The 19,832-nt window shown below is 47.4% G+C and overlaps 1 protein-coding gene across 6 annotated transcripts in view; it reads left to right on the forward strand.

Annotated features, from left to right (window-relative positions):
- Positions 1 to 19,832, forward strand: part of MTARC1 (mitochondrial amidoxime reducing component 1) — a 66,511-nt gene that overhangs the window by 11,368 nt on the left and 35,311 nt on the right. For 2 of the 6 annotated variants that reach the window (XM_074385220.1, XM_074385221.1), the window contains exons 4-7: positions 1,282 to 1,444; positions 2,501 to 2,641; positions 9,789 to 9,850; positions 9,940 to 10,011. In XM_074385220.1, coding sequence (XP_074241321.1) covers positions 1,282 to 1,444; positions 2,501 to 2,641; positions 9,789 to 9,850; positions 9,940 to 10,011 — 438 coding nt within the window. The other 4 variants (XM_003930333.4, XM_074385223.1, XM_074385222.1 and 1 more) reach the window with 4 other exon arrangements.

Below are 19,832 nucleotides of genomic sequence, written 5' to 3' on the forward strand. Positions count from 1 at the left end.
GGGGGATGACATAGGGAGAAATGACAGATACAGGTGAGGGGAAGGAAGGCAGCAATCACACTGCCACGTGTGTACCTATGCAACAATCTTGCATGTTCTTCACATGTACCCCAAAACCTAAAATGCGATTAAAAAAAAAAAAGAGGTGATTATCAAGTGTTGCTAAAAGGTAGAGGTTTATTACCATGAAACTGAAAAGAATCACTTTCTCTCTGTGCAATTCACTGTTGTTTAATGTTGTACCCAGGTGCCACCTACAGTTATCTTGAAAGCCAGCAGTGGTAATGGTCCTGCACTTTGTGAAACACTGGCCTACACCATATCATTTATTTCCTCTCTATAGCTGTGAAATTCACATAACATCAAACAGCCCTGCACTCAACTATGTGCTGAAGACCGGGAATTTCAAATCCTACCAAGTAATTACTGGCAATCAAATCCAGTGGATGATTATTGTCATTATTAAATAGACTATTATTGTTAATGTTTGTTTTATATAACATTATTATCTGTAATGTTTTAGACTTTATAGAACATTTTCACATTGTTGCTGTTACTATACTGGCAAAGTATAGCCAGATCTGTGGATAAAGATTTCTGGTCACTATTCAGCTAGGTGAACCAGATTTTGCAGAAATTCTGAGTTTAATTAATTAATTAATTTTTGAGATGGAGTTTTGCTCTTGTTGCCTAGGCTGGAGTGTAATGGCACGATCTTGGCTCACTACAACCTCTGCCTCCCAGGTTCAAGTGATTCTCCTTCCTCAGTCTCCTGAGTAGCTGGGATTACAGGCATGTGCCACCATGCCTGGTTAATTTTGTATCTTTAGTAGAGATGGGGTTGGTCAGGCTGGTCTCGAACTCCCGACCTCAGGTGATCTGCCTGCCTCACCTCCCAAAGTGCTGGAATTACAGGCATGAACTGCTGTTCCCAGCCTGTTTACTTTATAATGACATATTAGTTTTCTCCTAGAGAACCTTTCAGTACATTTTCAAATATCTTATTTCCTTTCATCCTCCCTGCATTCCTTCCAGGTAGGGAGACACAGCTATACATTACTTGATTTTTAAAATGGAGAAAGCAAGGCTTAAAGGGTTGCTTTCATTTTCCTGTGGGCTTATGCAGGTTTGTAGGCAGGGCCAGGACTAATTACATCTTCTGGTAATTAGGAAATGACAGTAATGTCACAGCCAGGAGCAGCTTTTCTGATCTATCTGGGACATGTCAGGGTGCTCGGATTTTCAAAGCCATGCCGCCCTTTGCCCCTGCCATCCCTGCAGGGTGCACGGCCTGGAGATCGAGGGCAGGGACTGTGGTGAGGCCGCTGCCCAGTGGATAACCAGCTTCCTGAAGTCACAACCCTACCGCCTGGTGCACTTCGAGCCTCACATGCGACCGAGACGTCCTCACCAAATAGCAGACTTGTTCCGGCTCAAAGACCAGGTGAGAGGGTAGGCTGACTCCATGGGTGGAAAGCAGTTGCCCCCAGCCCAGAGAGGCACAGGTGACATCTCTGATGACCTCGGCTCTGTTTTCGGGGCAGCTGTCTGGTAGCTCAGATCACCAGCAGTAGGCAGAAACAAAGCCCTTCCCTTGGAAGCGTTATTTGTTTCTTCATTTGGGGGACTCTTGAATTTTTGCCCTTGAGCATCTAGCTTCCTATTTGTGGAAGCATTCTAGTGCCAGGAGGGTTTCAAAACTCTTCTGCAGCAGTGTCTTTTTAATATTCCATTCTGTAATTGCACATGGAGTCCAGAAATTTTACAGTTTGCAGTTGAATCTCAGTTTCCAGTTGTGCTAGTTGGCATGGGTGTGGAGATTCACAGACTCAAACGATCAGCCTTAACGGCGTAAAGCTGTAACAATTCATCATACAAGCAGGGTTGGCAGCACCATATACTGCTTTTACTGTCACCATAAAAAAAATTATGCTGTAGTCCTTGCTATTAAGGAGGCTGAGGTAGGAGGATTGCTTGAGCCCGGGGAGTGGAGGCTGCAGTGACCTGTGATAGCACCATTGCACTACAGCCCACGTGACAAAGAGACCCTGTCTCAAAATAACTAAATGAGCAAATGCATAAGTTATGGTCAACATAAATATTAATTTGTAAGTTGCATACAAATAAATATCCATGGAATTAGTGAACATTTAAATCAAACATAATGAGGTCATCGAACTCAACCACCTTGTGAAACATTTGAGAGATTGGAGGCTGAGAAAGGTGCAGTGATGTCCCCAAGGGCACATGCCTCCTGGCAGCTCTGGGATGGATCCTGAGTCCTTGTTCCTTTCTTTCCACCATGCAGTTCCTGCTATCTGTAAGGCTATTTAAAGCTTCTGAGTCACTGTGACTTCTATTAAAATAACTAGAGAAATACTTTTGAAACATTTTGTGTGAGGTGGGGTGGAGTGTGCAGGGTATTCCTAGGAGCTAACCACAACTAACCGCTGAAAAGTTGGTGTGCCACATGTTCTAACAATGCCTATTTCCTCATCAGATTGTTTACTCAGACATCAGTCCATTCATGATCCTTTCCGAGGCGTCGCTGGTGGATCTCAACTCCAGGCTAGAGAAGAAAGTTAAAGTAACCAACTTCAGGCCCAATATTGTAATTTCAGGATGCGACATCTATGCAGAGGTAACGATATGCCCCTTTGCATCTTTCCTTGGATTTGACTTCTTTTTCAAGGTATAAGAGTCTTTGACAGTGGATTAGATGATTCTGAAGGATGCATTATTTATTGACTCTGGAATATACAGCACTTTGATTTTTAGGTTTATTGAGCACCTACTAAGTACAGACTTCTGTGTGGAAGTCTGTACTTACAAATATTGATGAGTCAGAGACTGTCATCAAGGAGGCAGTTCAGGATCTGAGGCTTCTAAGGAGAATTCTGAGTCGACAGATTCGTTGTTGAGCTGAATTTGCTTACACAGACTACGTGATCCGTGTGGCTCACAGAACAAACTGTGGGCTCCTGTCTTGTGAAAGGACGGTCTTCCTGTTTAGTAGACGGCTCCCTAGGAGAAGACAGGCGTTTACTGCATGGCTGCTGGGTGGGGTGGGAGAGGTCGTTGCTCCTAAGCTTGATGGCACTGCCCCAAAACGCTTATAGTGGCACCTTCCATCTTCCCTCGATGTCTGCATGGTGACTTAGCTTGCACAGCCCTGAGGCTTGGTTTCTGGGATTCCACGTGATTCTGGCAGCAAATTTACCTTTGTCATAAATAGCCTCGGCTGTTTAACCTGATTCCCTCCCTGGGCTCCCAGGAAGGCAGAGGTTGGTGGCCTAGAGGCTTGGTGAGTGCCCACCAGCTGTGGATGCTCAGTAGAAACCCTGGCCCCCAGCTAGGAATTCAGGAGCTCTGGTTATGCCTCGTGTTTATGTTGAGAAGGGAGAGGTAAAGCGGACAACAGTGATTCTTAGGTCTGCCCATGTCCTACGTAACAGGGAAAAATGGAGTCAAAGCAATTGAGTTTTATTTAACGTTTTATACCCAGAGGAACCAATGCTTCACTTTTGCTGTATGGAGGCAAAACTGTGCTGAAAGAGAAGTAATCTAAGAATTTGATTCCCACTTTCAAACCAGAGGATGTGACGCCCGGTCTCGGCTTCCGTGCTGGCTTCTGCACGCCTTTGAGCAGCCCCGCCAAGTCCCATTTTCCTTGTCTGAACAATGAGGTGATCCTATTTCTGCCTAGAGTAACCTTCAAGGTCTGTTGAAGGATCAATTTGTATGATGTAATCTATGAGATACATAAACTCAGTGTCAGCTGATGGAAGATAATAAAAGTACACCGAAATCCGTCTCTAATGCTTCATATAAAATACTCATTGCTCTAGCCTTCCAAGGATGGCGTTTCTTCTAAAGATGGCAGGTAACTTTTTAGTGTGAGGTGGGTAAACTGTGTCAGGTCCCCCACGGTCCTGGGTTGGGCGTCTCTAGGTGCTTCTTTGTGACAAGGGAGCTCTGCATGTCCTGCTCCTGGGCATGGAAAGGCACAGCTTGGCTTAGACAACAGGAAAGTAATCAGTGATTGGTTGCCTTTGACCATCCCCTGGATACTCATCTTCCCACCAGCTGTGGCCAGGAGAGCCATTTCTCCTGAGAGCATTCCTTCTCAGGAAAGGAGAAATGAGCGGGGAGGGTTTTTAACGAATACTTGTGTTACACTTAAGGATGTTGTCCCTTCTATGCCTCACAGCAGCTAAGCGGGGTAAAGTTGTCATTTCCATCTCACAGGAGAGGAGAGAGAGGCTTGGGGAGGCGAGGTGGCCTGCCCTAGGTTATACCACAGCAAGGAGGGGCTGGGTTTTGAACCCCAACTCTACAAGGCCAGAGGAACTCAGAATTCCAGGAGATATGTGTGGGACTGGGACAGCTTGATTCGAATCCGCTTGCTTCAGCAAGTGACTGTACAAGCATGGACAGGTCACTGAGCCCGCCGAGGCCTCTGCTTCCTGCAGTTGTAAAACATGAGCAATTTCAATGGGTCCCTCACCTGATGGGAGCTGTGAGAATCAACGTCGATGACAATGTGTGGAAAAGTTCTAGGACGTTAAGTACCACAGAGGGGTAAGGAAGAGTTTCATTCCTGAGAGCTTGGCTCAGACACCAGTTTTCTCCCCGTGATCGACGTTAAGCTTTCCTTCCCCCCGGTGTGATCTGTGCACTGAGGGTCATGCTGAAGTCATTTCCACTCCAAAATTCGGTGACAGTAAGATTCGGATGAGAGGAGAGGAGGAGATGGTCCAGAGTAGAACTTCAGATCTCCGATAGTTCTTTCAGTTAAATCTTACTCTAAAATCCTGTATCTCTCTCTGTCTCTGAGTGTTTCCTAATTGAGGATGTTCTGTATGTGGAGTTGGGCAGTGACACAATGGTGGCTGAGTCGGGCTGGTTTTCAGTAATTCCCTCATCAGCTGCTGGGTTGCTGCCCCTGTGTGTATGCGCTGTAGACAGACATGTGGGGACAAGGACTGAAGAAATGCACTTGCTTCTCCTAAGGAGCTCAGGGTGGTCAGAGAGTGAACAAGCAGTCACAGCCCGGTGAGCTGTGACCAGGAGGGCGGCGAGCAGCCAGCCATGGCGAGGTGACTGATGCCTGCGGCGCGGGGTGAGCTGAAGCCTGGGGCACCCAGGGCTCTGGGTTCAGACCCTTTCTCATGTGTCTGCACCCACTTTTCTGATATGTTCTTTCTTTTCTTTTCTTTTTTAATCATCTGTTTTCAAAACCTTCTCTGCCCTGTGGACCCCAACTATATCCTTCCACCAGAGCTTTCTCTTGCCTTCTCCATGTCTCCATGTGGATGTCAAATCCAAGCTCGAGATGTCTGAAATTGAGGGTCGGCTTTCACCCCAAGCCTGCTGGGCCCGTCTTGCCCGGCTCAGCACGCAGCAGCTCTGACTTCTGCTGGCTCTGGCTCCACACTGCCAACCACCCTTTCTTCTTCCTTTTCTCTCACATCGCCTGTTCCCGCAGTTGACAAATCTTGGTGGCTGGACCCTCCTCCCTGCCCCCCTCTCCTGGATGTAGTCACCACCGGTGCTGCGGCAGCCTGCTTCACTGGTCTCCCTGCCCTGCCCTTGCCCCAGCCCTGCCACCATCCACGGGCTGTTCTCAGCACATCCGTCAAGGTAACCCTGCGAATGTGAGTAACATCATGTGATTCTTCCACTCAGAGCCCTCTCGGGGTTCTCCACCATTCTTCAAGCAAAAGATGGGGTCCTTATGGATGGCCTTGAGAGCCTAACATGACCTGCACCCTGCCAGCTCCCGGCTGCCAGCTTCTCCTCTCACTCCCCTCTGCGGTCTCACTCTGACCCAGCCATACTGGCCTCCTTTCTGTGCCCCGGCCGGGTCCTCTGCCTGGCATACCTTCCCTCACATGCCTCATGGCTCCAGTGCCTTTCATCCCTGCTGCGGGCTTCACTGACCCCACTCACCCAGCCCCCCACAGCACGTCATACCCATCACACCCCCATCTAACAAGCCGTGTGCACTCAGGTGCTAGTGTATTGTGTTTCCCCTATGCTTGCAAGCTCCTTGGGGACAGGGGCTGCTATAGCTCCAGCCTCTAGAGGGCACATAGTAGGTGCTCACTAATTATCTGTGACATGAATGACCAGATGAGTATTGTCCGGAGGAAGGGGGAGCACTGAGGGAGGGGTACATACGCAGGGCTATGAAGGCACGAGAGAACGGCCACCTCACAGCCCTGGGGCTCAGGAGAGGAGGGGAGCTGAGAGCACAGGTATTTGGTGTTGGGATTTGGAGGGTCTGGGAAGGATTTTTGGCCAGGGAGTGACAGAATCCGACTTACATAATACACAGTTGTCTCTGTCAGGAGCCTGGAGGATTACAGCGGGCAGGGCCAGCCTGCAGCTGGGAGAGGAGGCTAGCATGGAAGAAGGCCCAGGACCTGCAGACGCTTCTGGAAAGCAGACCCACTCCTCGCCTCGGAACCTGCCTTCTCAGCACTTTTCTCTGCTTCACTGAATCATCTGCACTCCTCACACTCGGTTCTTACACCTCGCTTCTCCCCAAAGCCACAGTCGGCACCCTCCCCACCTGCCACAGCCAGTGACCTTTTCTGAGCCACCACCACCCTGCCCTGAGGACCCATGGGCGCTACTGACTGAAGCGTTTCTCCTCTGGCTGCACAGCCCTTGCTTCTCTGCTGTTTGTCCTTGTTCCTTACTTCCAAAAGTTCTAGCCTTGACCATTTTCTCTCCCCTTCCTGGTGATCACTCTATCTCCTGCAGCGTCACCCTCTATCACCGGACATATGTCCCTCAAATGCCCATCCAGAACTCCCTCTGGAGGGCCGGGCCACACTTTCAATTCTCTGCTGGTTGACGGAGAAACTGGGTCTTATGTGCTCCCTCCCTGGCTCCTACACTCTCACCCTACCTCCCCAAACGCATTCTTTCTTCTTTTGTTGAAACAGAGTCTACTCTGTTACCCACGCTGGAGTGCACTGGCATGATCTCAGCTCACTGCAACCTCCACCTCCCAGATTCAAGCAATTCTCCTTCCTCAGACTCCTGAATAGCTGGGATTACAGGAGTGCACCACCACACCTGGCTAAGTTTTGTGTTTTTAGTAGAGATAGAGTTTTGCCATGTTGGTCAGGCTGGTCTCGAACCCCTGACCTCAGGTAATCTGCCCCCGTTGGTCTCCCATGGTGCTGGAATTACAGCCCCTAAACTCCTGTTGACTTCACAGTTTCTATCTAGGGCAGCACGTTTTTTTCTTTCACCCAGGCTCAGAGTGACAGTCGGCCCTGGCTCCTCCTCTGCTGTCTTCCTCCCAGTCCCAGCCATGTCTGCTCCCCTTTCCGTTCTCAGCCACCAGCCATGTCTGACCTTTGTCACTTCAAGTTTGGACCGCTGAGTTCTCCCTCTTGAGCATTGCCACAGCCAAGCCTCCCAGAGCTGATCAATGCGATCTCTCCCACTCTAAAAGTTTGTAACAGCTCTTCAGTGTTGCTGCCTTGCTCAGAAGACTTTAGTGGCTCTCTATGTTGCATAGGTCCAAACTCCCCACTCAATCATTACATTCCTCCATTACCTCGCCACAGTCTGGTTTTCCGACCTTTATTACCAACCATATTAGTTTATTTTCATATTGCTTTGAAGAAATACGTGAGACTGGGTAATTTATAAAGAAAAACAGGCTTAATGGACTCACAGTTCCACATGTCTGGGGAGGCCTCACAATCATGGCAGAAGGCAAAGGAGGAGCAAAGGCAAGTCCTACATGGTGGCAGGCAAGAGAGTGTGTGCAGGGAACTGCCCTTTATAAAACCATCAGATTTCATGAGACGATCACAAGAAAAGCACGGGAAAGATCCACCCCATGATTCGATTACCTCCCACTGGGTCCCTTTCACGACACATGGGGATTATGGGAGCTACTGTTCAAGATGAGATTTGGGTGGGGAACACAGCCAAACCATGTCACCAACGAAAGGTCCAAACTGCAAACTGGACCAAGAACCTAATAGTTGCTGTTTCCTGGTCCCTGAGAATCTTAACTCCCTTCCCTGCTTAAAACTCTTGACCTTCACCAAAAGCCTGGATTAAAAGCCCCCTCCCTGGGAAGCTTGCTGTGATTGCCAGACCTCAAAGCACCCCCTCCCTTCTCTGAAGCCACACTGTGCTCTGCACCTCTCCCATTCCAGGCTTGTCCTGTTTTCACTGGTCACCTCCAGGTGCTGAAAGGAAGACTTTCCTTGGCTCAGCATAGCTTATGACTCAGTTCCCAGTAGTTTTTGCTGGACATAGAAGGGGCTCTGGAAGTATTTCTCTAATTAGTAATGTAATTCCCTAAGCGGCACCCTCATTTCTCTCCTTTTGTACCTTTATGTGTTTTTGTGGCCACAGTGCCCCCTTGTGGAGAAATGTTCGCAGGACAGGCTGTGGCTGTGCTAATCCGCTGTGTCCAGTTTTCTGGACTGTTGAAAATACGCTCTTGAGACCCATTTTATGATTTACCACAGAACAAACCCCCTGCAGCACATGTATCAAGAATAACATACACTACTGGAGTTAAAATTCTGAGCCTGAAACTCTGTCCCTCAGCTCAAAGGACAAGGCAGTTTGCTTTTTACCTCCAGGTCTTTGCCTTTTGCCCTCGTGTGGCGGGCACGTCTCTCTGAGAGTAAGAAGGTCAGGCCTATAATCAAATGTCCATTGTCTCCTCGGTGCCCTTCCTTCTGATTGCTGTCCCCTCTGCCTGGAGTCCCCTTACTCTTCTTTCGTGCCTGCCCTTTTAGGCTCAGCATGCATCTCACCTATTCCATAAAACTTCCTCTAACCAGACCAGCCTGGAGAGCTGTGCCTCTAAATCCCCAGAGTAAGTATTGCCTGCACAGTTAAACCAACGCGACGTGCTGCCTTGGAGTGCTTTTTGTGAACATTTCTGGCATTTAAAATAGAATATTTTTAGCGTTCTTAAAAATAACGCTATTTTTTGGTCCAGTTTGCAGTTTGGACCTTTCGTTGGCGATACGGTTTGGCTGTGTCCCCACCCAAATCTTATCTTGAATTGTAGCTCCCATGGTAGCTCTTCTTCTATCTTAAAAATAGAAGATCTTTAGCGTTCCATATATGGATGGCCTGTCTTGGCTGCTGGATTCGGGGGCATGATCCACTGATGCGGTTTGTCCTAGAAAGTAGGTTTCACTGACCCAACCTGCAGGCGATGTCTGCAGAGCTCCCCTGGCTGCAGTTCTTCATAAACGCTCCAGCAAAGATCAAAGAGGAATGAGGCTGCTGGTTGGGCTCCGGATGTGTCCGTATCTGGCCAGGGGAGACGCGTGCATACGCAATGACTTAAGGCTCTGAATCCATGTAACTTAAGGCTATTAATCCATACAACTTCAGGCAGGCACGAAGGGATCTGATACAACCTGAAGTAATGAGTAATCCTCCGACTTCCACCCACCCCACCCACCTTGTGCACCCCACCCCCCACGAGGAGTCAAGTGGGATGATCAGGGAGCCTCCCTGAGGGAGGTGAGTTTCCATGACAGTTTGTAAGTGAGAAGAGAGAGAGCGTCTCGTCTGAGGGGAATGAACTGGCATATCAAAGCCAGAGAGAGGGAGCATGAAGGTGTGCAGGTATGGCTTGACAGAGCAGGGCTGGGGGAGAACAGAAGGCTGCCATCGCTGATGTAGGTGACATCGTTAGGTCTGAGGGCTCCTGGGAAGTCCCCATACATGTGTCAGGGCCAGGGCCCAGAGGTGCTCATGGGAGTTTGTGCTTTGTCCCCCAGGATGCTTGGGACGAGCTTCTTATTGGTGATGTGGAACTGAAAAGGGTGATGGCTTGTTCCAGGTTAGGCGCTTTCCTGTCCCTGTGGGGTGGGGGTGGGGATAAAGTCACTCTGCTCCGTCCCCCTTATGATGCTCTTTGTGTGTGTCCAGATGCATTTTAACCACAGTGGACCCAGACACGGGCGTCAAGAGCAGGAAGGAGCTGCTGGAAACGCTGAAGAGGTAGGATTGGGCAGACGGGGTCTCATCCTCAGACTTAGGTGCCTGGAACAGAAGTAATATTTGTTGCTTAATGTTTATATGAGGAAGCAGTGAAAACACCACACACACATAGTCTTGAAGCTCAAGGGGGTCCCGTTAATGAGATAATTTGGGAAATATTTCCAGGTGTTTTGGGTGCCAGCATATCTGCTTAAACAAATAATTTGATTTTTCATTTAGAATTCACAATTCAAATAAATCAATTTTTAAAAATTGCTGACATATTTGGGCAAATTTTATTATACGCTGAGTGTTAGCTGATACCAAAAAATGTACTGGGTGTCCTGACGGCATTGCGGTTATATAAGAAATGTCAATATATTTTAGAGAGGCTGACTGAAGTATGTGTGTAGGAGTGAAGTGATGTGGCATCTGGAACTTGCTATATATTATTTTAGCAAAAAGAAAAAAAGGATAGATGAGTACATTTAAAAAATGTGTTGCAATCTTCATGAATAGAATCTGGATGATAATTATGTGGGGGTTTACTGCACTATTCTACATTTGTGTTTACTTTAAAATTTCTGAAGAAAAAATTTTAAGTGCAAGACACAGTACTGAGAATCATTTTACATTGTGTGTAAAGATAGTCAAGATACCATGTTGATTTTACAAAGGTGAGTATAAAATCACACAATTTACTTTTTCATTTTTGTTTATTTGATTTTACTTTTTAAAAAACACATAAATGCACATGAGTAGATAAAAGGCTGATAAAATATAAAACAAAGCGTTACTGGAGGTGATCTTTTGGGTATGGTCATAGAATTATGGAAAAAGGTTATTCTTATACGTAGGCTCTAAACTTTCTATAATTCCTCTGCATCACTTTTGCTAAAACAGCAACAATAACAGTTTAGTATCCAAGAACGTCAGTGCTGTTATCTGACACATTTGGGACCCAGGAAATTGCTGAAAGTCTGAAAATGAGCGAAGGGTGCTTCTCTTCATTGGTGCCTTTGACATTGAATGCCGAGTCACAGGCCGGGTGTCAGGTCTCATCTCTACAGTCCTTGAGAGCCCTCCTTGCCTTTAGTCCTGACTTGTCATCCCCAGGTGTAACTTGTACAAGTGGGGATCCTGGGAACCTTGAGGAAGGAATACACTTGAAATGTGACTGTCTTGCATGCAAACCTTCATGAACAAGAACGTGGTAGAGAGGTTGTGCTGGGCTTTGTGGAGGAAGACTCATTCCCTGTAACATGAGGCTGCCTGCCTCCCTTCCTTTCAAGTTCATGGCCTTTTTGGGGGCAAATCAGTCTTCTCTGATCAGCACCAATCCCTCCCTGACAATTCTACTGTCCCAGATCTAGCCCCCTCTCTGGGCAAGTTGAAGCTCTGGGCTGGAGGGCTGTCATCCCAGCTGTCACCTGAATATGAGGCTCTGTCTGGCCTGACCTCTCTGGCCAGCACCTGTAGTCCAATAGGAGATGAGCCCCAGTGTAAGGGCCAGGTTGCTGCAAGGTCGGCAAGTGGCCATCAGGGCCTAAGCCACCTGGCAGAGAGATAGCGGTCAGCAGGGAAGTCAAACAGGGTTGATGGAGGGAGTTACAGAGAAGGGGGTTTGTGGGACTCAAGGAATCCTTGAGGTGGATTGAAAGTGGCTGCTCTCTTCCTGGCTCCGACAGTGTTGGGTGTGATTCGCAGCAACATTCAAAGAGGGGGCTACAGACCAGCTTAAGGGAATCCCAACATTTTGAGGGATGTTTCTCAATACTCAAAACATTAACAACTTGTCTGTAAAAAGCTAATACTGTGGGACATTTAAGATTGGTATATTTCATTCCATGTAACTTTCACCTCAAAAAAAAAAAAAGCAAATAATGTTGTTTACTTTGGGTAATAATATTCAAGTTGAACTGTTCAGAGGTGAAACATACTGATACCTGCAACTGACTTGGTAATGCAAAAAGACAATACAATAGATTGATGGATAGATATGTATGTGATAAGGAAAATACAGTCAAGTCCGGGCACAGTGGCTCAGGCCTGTAATCCCAGCACTTTGGGAGGCTGAGGTGGGCAGATCACTTGAAGTCAGGAGTTCAAGACCAGCCTGGCCAACATAGTGAAACACTGTCTTTACTAAAAATACAAAAATTAGCTGGGAATTTTAGTGGGCACTGTAGTTGTAGCTACACGGGAGGCTAAGGCAGAATCGCTTGAACCAGGAGGCGGAGGTTGAAGGGAGCTGAGATTGTGCCACTGCACTTCAGCATGGGTGACAGAGTGAGACTCTGTCTCAAAAAAAAAAAAAAAAAAAAAAAAGAAAGAAAATACAGTCAAGTGTTAAGTGTGGAATTCGAGCAGTGGGTAAATGGGTGTTTGCTGTAAAATTATTTGACTGCCTGTTTGAGAATTTTCATAGTAAAATTTTTGGGGGAAATGTCAGTATGTGTGAGGGAACATTGATGGGAGGCACAGCGTTATAGTTATTTGAAATGTGTTCACTCACTGTCAGAACAAACCAGAATTCAGTCTTTCTGTTTTCCATGGCTACGAAGGAGCTACAAGGGGCAGAAAGCAGGGTGGGCCAGCAGGAAGAGCCTGGCCTGGGAGTCTGGAGACCTGGCTGTGCAGCACACCAACCGCTGTGCTCTCCAGCACGTACGTCCCCTCCTGTCCCCACCCCTACTCAGGCCCTGAGCGTTCTTCCCTATAAAATAAGGGAGGCAGGACAGAGACAGAGGATTCTGTGTAAATCAGCCAAATGGTTTGGGGAATTGGCTGTCATCCTTTTTTGTCCATCTTGCTCTCTCTTTCCCCCAGCGTGTTGCTCGGTGTGGGGCGTCTTTCCCTCTGGATTTAGAAGGTTTATGCTCGTGCAGAAACAGCCTCCGCAAAGCACTTCGTGTGTTTGGGCTTGTTCTCTGAGTCTTCAGCGCCCCCCTTCCTCCACTGGGAGCCTGTGTTTATAGAAGGAGGATAATTGACCCTAAACACAGAGTGAGGGCGGGAAGGTGGGGAGCACAAGGAGCCAGCACACCCCCCTGATCTTCTGCAGGCTTTGTGCAACCCAACAATCCGGCCCTAATTGCTTCTAATACCCCAGGAGACATTGCAGCTAGCCTAGGTGTCTTCTCCTATCTCTTACTGAGATTTAAACTGCCATGGATGTGTAATTTATGTTCTTCCCAAGACAGGTGGTCATAAATCGGGAAGAGAAAGTCCTGGCTGCATCCCATAAATCATGGGTAGGGAAGCAAACAGTGGTGTCCACAGCGTCTCTGCTGTTGGGCAGGTTGCTCGGAGCCCCACCGATTTCTGCCTCCAGGTAATCGTGGTGCCCACCGCTAGGGTTGCTTCTGGAGTGCAAGTGCTCAGCTGGGAGACCTCTCCGCCTGTCCAGCCCTGCCTACTGATGTTAGTCCCCCATAGGCAGAGCCCGGGTGGCACCACAGTGCCAGAAAAAGAAATACAGAGGCATAGGGGAGCCTTTGTAAAATACTCACAGTGGTCAGCACAGTCGAGGCCTGTCTGCTAACAGGAAAAAATGAAAATGGAATTTTTCTTCTCTTTCTTAAGGGAAAGTGACGTACACACTGATCCCCATGGTTGAATGACTGGCCTGCCATTGTTGCTTCCATGACATCTTGCCCCTAATGGAAAGAATATAGCACAATTACTGCATGGGTACTCAAAACAACGTTTTGCTGGATGCACGACAGCAGTGATGTTTGCAGCAGCCACTGTGTCAGGCTGTGCTCTGCTGAGCTGAGCACAGAGGATATAGCAGTGGTGACTCCGTGGGAGGAGACAGAGCCTCCACCCCTCTCTAGCTGTGCCACCTAATTGTGTGAGATTGGGAAGTCACTTAGGTTCTTCAACTCGCAGTTTCTTTATTGGTATAAACTAGACTTCTAATGCCTCTTCTGGAGACTGCAATAAGGCAAGAAATAGGATTTTTAAAAAAATAAATGATAGAATACTGTACATAAGGTCTGGCGTGGTGGCTCAAGCCTGTAATCCCAGCACTTTGGGAGGCTGAGGTGGGGGAATCACCTGAGGCTGGGAGTTTGAGACCAGACTGATCAACGTGGAGAAACCCTGTCTCTACTAAAAATGCAAAAAAATTAGCTGGGTGTGGTGGTATGTGCCTGTAATCCCAGCTACTCAGGAGGCTGAGGCAGAAGAATTGCTTGAACCTGGGAGGCAGAGGTCATGGTGAGCCGAGATCACACCATTGTACTCCAGCCTGGGCAACAGGAGCAAAACTCAGTCTCAAAAAAAAAAAAAAAATACCATACACAATGACCATGTAAGCTGTGGTCATTGGGAGTCCCTGTTTATAAACTCAACACCTTCTGAGAGGAGGAGAAGCCTGACCACACTTCTTCCCATTCTCAGAGGCTGCTTTAAATGAAACCCAACACAAACTTGCCCAGTGGCCAGCCTCTGGAGGTTCAGTGTGGGACCTCTCTCTGGAGTGTTCACAATGCTGTTTAATTATTTTATTTTATTTATTTATTTTTTGAGACAGAGTCTCACTCTATCACTCAGGCTGGAGTGCAGTGGCCTGATCTCGGCTCTCTGCAACCTCCACCTCCCGGGTTCAAGCAATTCTCATGCCTCAGCCTCCTGAGTAGCTGGAATTACAGCCATGTGCCACTATGTCTAGCTAAGTTTTGTATTTTTAGTAGAGATGGGGTTTCACCATGTTCGCCAGGATGGTCTCGAACTCCTGACCTCAGGTGATGTGTCTGCCTCGGCTTCCCAAAGTGTTGAGATTAACATTGTTGTTTAATTCTTAACCTGGCCATAGAGATAGGCAGTCATGAGGCATCAGGAATGGCTTCTGCTCCTGGTGACTTATGGTCCCATGAACACCAGTGGTGGGACTGGGCAGTGAGCAGAGACTGCCTGGAGTCATGACCTGGACGTTGACCAGTGAATGAGTAACCCAGGCAGCGTAAACAAGGAACAGCCCTCTGTGGTGCACAGCACTTTAAAGGTACCAAAGTGTTTCCCTTTACATTGTACCTTGTAAATAATGGAGACGTCGGTTTAAGCCAAGTAAAGTGTCTTGGGCTTCTTGCTCATTAGAATAGTTATGTTTTGTATTCATTTAAGGAGAAAGTGCACTAAGAAAGATTTTAAATGAGTTTGTAATTTATTAATACCAACAGGAATACCTACATGAAAAGTCATATATTTAAAAACAAATCATAGAAGACCTATATATGAAACAACACTATTTTCTGTCTGTTGAACTTGGTGTGCCCAATAGGCCGCTTGCAATACCTCCTAGTGCCACAAGGGGCCGCTAGTGACCTCGTTGAGTCTTCCCACAGCCTGGAGGCGGCTTCAGCCGCAGCAGCAGCAGCAGGAGGTGGTGCAGCAGGCGGTGGGAGCCCGCAGCAAAACCAGGCAGCTGCAGGGAAGCCCTGGCAGGCTGGCGAGCCGAGAACCACTTCGCCACTCCCATAGCTCTTGCCACTTCTCCTCCTAGACAGCAGAGTGGACTGCCGCCTGGGAGCCGGTGACCACACCTGCTCTTTTACAAAGCAACTCCCTGAGCCCGATCTGTGCAGTTTAGGGTGACTGTGCCGGGTAGAGCCCTCTTGAGGGCCCTCTGCTCCTCACGATCTGGTTGGGGAGTGAGTGTATGTGTGTGGTTAGCAGGAGGGGGTACGTAAAACCTGTAAGTGGCTAGAGATTTGTGTAGATGACTAAATTGTGAGACCCTCGGATCTTCTCAGGCCTGCGGGCGTACTCAGGAGGATGCCGATGACCAAGGTTACATCCCGGGTGGGAAGAGCCCACCAGACTCTGAAGTCAGCCAGTCCTGGGCTCTGGCCCCAGCTGGACCCCTTAGATCTGTGATCTCAGGCAAGTCTGTTACTCCCCTGAGACTTAACGGTAACATGTGGAGAGACAAATTCCCACATAGGCAAGTTGTAAGGATTAAAGGAGATAACTTGTGTAAAGTTCCTTGCAAGCTCTCCATGTGTGATATGCAGGGCTCTGACTCTCAATTTCTCCCCAAGGTAATGAGAGCCTGGATTCTAGACTACAGAGCTTGGCAGCAACAGAAATCCCTAGCTATACATGCCACTGATGTGTCCCCTGTTCCTGAAGAGGCTCTCTGACAGATATCAGAATGTCATGGGTGTTGCATGCTGACAGAGGAGAGCCAGACCAGGAGAGAGGCCTGGGCTTGTCAGGTCTAAGGTCACTGCAGAAATCTGATTACAAAGAGAGGAAATACTCTTGGCAAGGCAGGGAAGCCTGCATCAGCAGCTCATTATTTTCATTCATTCATTTGTTTGTTCATTCATCGTTCAACCAATATATATTTTTTGAGTGGTTACTGTGTATGTATGAGGCACTGTTCCAGGCCATGAGAATGCAACAGGGAACAAAGTGGACATAGTGCTGCCTACAGGATGTTTACAGTCTGGGGAAGGAGCTGCTGGTATCCAGAAGGAGGCTTTAGATTTGACTCTCTGTTTTCTCCTTAGCCGTTTCTGATTTGAAAAACAGCATTAGAACTAAATTGTTGCAGTCACTTTTTAAAAAAGCAAGGCAGAATGAAATGAATATTTATCTAAAAATGTTTTAAATATAAAAATGAGTAAAATTAGAGTTAGAGTCAAGAAAAAACTGAAGGTTAACTTCTTCCCAGTGGGGAAGGTGGGCAGAATCTTACCATGTTAGCCCCACACATCTGCTCATGTACCCTCTCCCTGCGGCTTCTTGAGTTTTCCACTGCACAAAAATATTCATATATCTACTGTCTCTGACAGATGGTTTGACTTGTGAGCATACCAATCCATCCAGCAAACAATGGGGGGTCACAAGTGACACAGGAGGCCCAGCATTGGGCGTGAGCAGTACAAGGGCATTAATCACAGTTCCTGTTCTCTGGAACTCTGCCTTGTAGAACAGACAAACTTGTGCCCTGACATTACAGGACAAGATATGTGAGTGTTGGAAGGGCAAAGAGAATTGAGGAGGGGGAATTACTCGTGACTGGGGGATCCTAGGCTTCCTTGTTGAGAGATTGGTATTTGAGTTGAGGCTTGAAGCAGATATAATTCTAAAGCATGAGGATCTGGAGGAGGGGCATCCCACAGGAATCACTCACTGGGTCAGTAAAATGCAAAGCAAGGTGAAACCCAGCAGAGAGCTGCAGAGGTCCAGGTAAGGAGCAGATGGCAACAGGTTTGAAAAAGCAGGCAGGGGCCAGATGGAGCCCTACACACCAGGCTGAAGAGTTGGAATGTTATTCCATAGGCACTGGGGAGACCTGGAAGGTTTGTAAGCCCAGGAATGATAAGACCAGGGTACAGTTAAGACAGTGATACAGTGCAGCGTCAACAATGAATTGAAAACAGATAGAGAAAGAGGAAGAGAGGTTGGTTAAGAAGTTATTACAACAGTCTGAGCATGTTAGAAGCAAGATCGTGATGGTGGGAACGAGGAAAAGCAAGCCAAGTCAAATGATGCTGTGCAGGAAGAACCTTGGGACTGGGCAACTGTGGACAGGCTGTGGGCAGGGAGGACAGGTATAAAGGATGGGCTCCCAGCCCAAGCGACGGCTAGGACGGTGGTTCAGGTGACAGACATGGAGGAGACAGGGGGATAGATGCCTATGGCAAAGGAAGGTGATAAAATATGTCTAGACATACTGAGTACCTAATGTCTTAATGCCGAAAAGGGGAACATGAACGTAGAGAAAAGATGTGAGGATGTGGTCATTGTTTATGCTTCTGTAGATGTTTGCTGGGCAGGCTGTCCACTGCCCCCTCCAGGAGGCGCTGTTCTGTTAGGCTTTGATGGGATGGTGCCCTCTGAAGCTGTGCACGCAGAGGCACTGTGTGGGATGGAAGCCACGTGCTTGTTGAGCTCTTGCGTCCTCTTGGCTGTGACTCATCATGATCTTTTCCTATTGCAGTTATCGCCAGTGTGATCCTTCAGAACGAAAGTTATATGGAAAATCACCACTCTTTGGGCAGTATTTTGTTCTGGAAAACCCAGGGACCATCAGAGTGGGAGACCCTGTGTACCTGCTGGGCCAGTAATGGGAACCGTATGTCCTGGAATATTAGACGCCTTTTTAAAATGCCCTCAAAAATGACAACACTTGAAGCATGGTGTTTCAGAACTGAGACCTCAACATTTTTTGTTTAAATTTGTGGTTTTCACATTTTTCCTCTTTTGGACTTCTTGTGTCTCAATGCTTCAATGTCCCAGTACACAAAGCGAAGGATTATAGTCTCGATAACTTAGTAGAACTTCAGTGAGTCACTGAAGTGACAAGATAGGCTTCTGAAAACTCCCTGTTTAACTGTGATTATGGAGTAGTTCTTTCTCCTGCTTCTCCATTGATCTACCAAGAGTGCAGAATTTCATCCCGTCACTTCCACTCGTTAGGTAAAGAGAAGAAGAGAAAGAGGGAGAGTGGGTGGGCCGGAAGAATGTCCTAGAATGTGTTTTTACCCCTGTGCATGAGGTATGCAATGAAAATTAGCTCCCCAGATAGGGGTGGAATGTCACTTCCCTTTTCTTCTCAAGCCCTGGACTAGCTTTTGAGATGGCAATAAAGAACGGAGCTTCAGGAAGCACTGCAGATACTAATTTTTCATAGATCCTGGATCTGGCGCTGCTGCTTCGCAGACAGCCCCGGATTTCCAAAGGTGCTCAGGAGGGTGGCTGTATAGTCACAGAGGCTTCCTGGATCCTTGCTGTTCCCCTCAGCTCATGCCTGGGTGCGCCTTCTCCAGTTCAGGGTGAAAGTTCTGAAGTCCACAGAGGAGAAGAAAAGTGATTTGGTGATTTGAAATAGACTACTGAAAATCTTTAAAGGGAGAAAAGGAAGGCATATATCAGTTTGTTTAAAACCCATTATCTATTTTTTTAATTGATTGTGTAACACTAAGATCTGATGAAGTGTATCTTTTATTGCCATTTTATCCATTGATTGTATTGGAAAGTTGACTAAACTTGAAAAATGTTTTAAAAACTGTGAATAAATGGAAGCTACTTTAGTAAGTTGCAGATCTTACTAACTTCTTGGCACAAAGTTAGAGTGTGAAAGCTGACTAGGCTGGGCAGAGGGGCTCATGCCTGTAATCCCAGCACTTTGGGAGGCCAAGGTGGGAGGATGGCTTGAGCCTAGGAGTTTGAGACCAGCCCAAACGATATAATGGGACCTTCTCTCTACGAAAAAGTTTTAAGATGTGCTGGGTGTGGTGGCGCATGCCTGCAGTCCTGGCTATGGCCATTTGTGAGGATAAGGCAGAAGGATTGGTTGAGCTCAGGAGCAGGAGGTTGAGGCTGCAATGAGCTATGATTGTACCAGTACACTCCAGCCTGAGTGACAGAGTGAGAGCCTATCTCTAAAAAAGAGAAAAGAAAACCGACTGAGGTGAATGGGCAAAGCCAATAATTCTGACACCTGACCACAGCTGGGTCTTCTGCGCAATGGACCTGCTGCTCACCCGTAGCCTCCCAGGCAAGCACTCACCTTTGAATGACTATCAACTCAACATGCTTTTTACCAAAAGCTGTGCATTTTTCACTTTGGTTTTATGAAAGAGGTCAGTAATCGCTGAAATCTGGCTGAGCTCTGAGGGGAAGTTCTGAGCTGAGAGGTCCACGTGCTTGTTTTCTGATTGGTGAATTACTACACTTTGTTCTCTGTACACTTGGCATCGGGTGAAGAATTACATCAGTTATCCAGAGAACCTGAGCCATCACTTTCCCCAACAAGTCCAGTTGATGTTGAAACTATAGATAGACGGAGACAAAGTGAAGTGTTCAGCAAGTAGCATTACTAA

Source organism: Saimiri boliviensis, chromosome 14 (assembly GCF_048565385.1).
Source record: "Saimiri boliviensis isolate mSaiBol1 chromosome 14, mSaiBol1.pri, whole genome shotgun sequence".
NCBI classification, from domain to species: Eukaryota; Metazoa; Chordata; class Mammalia; order Primates; family Cebidae; genus Saimiri; species Saimiri boliviensis.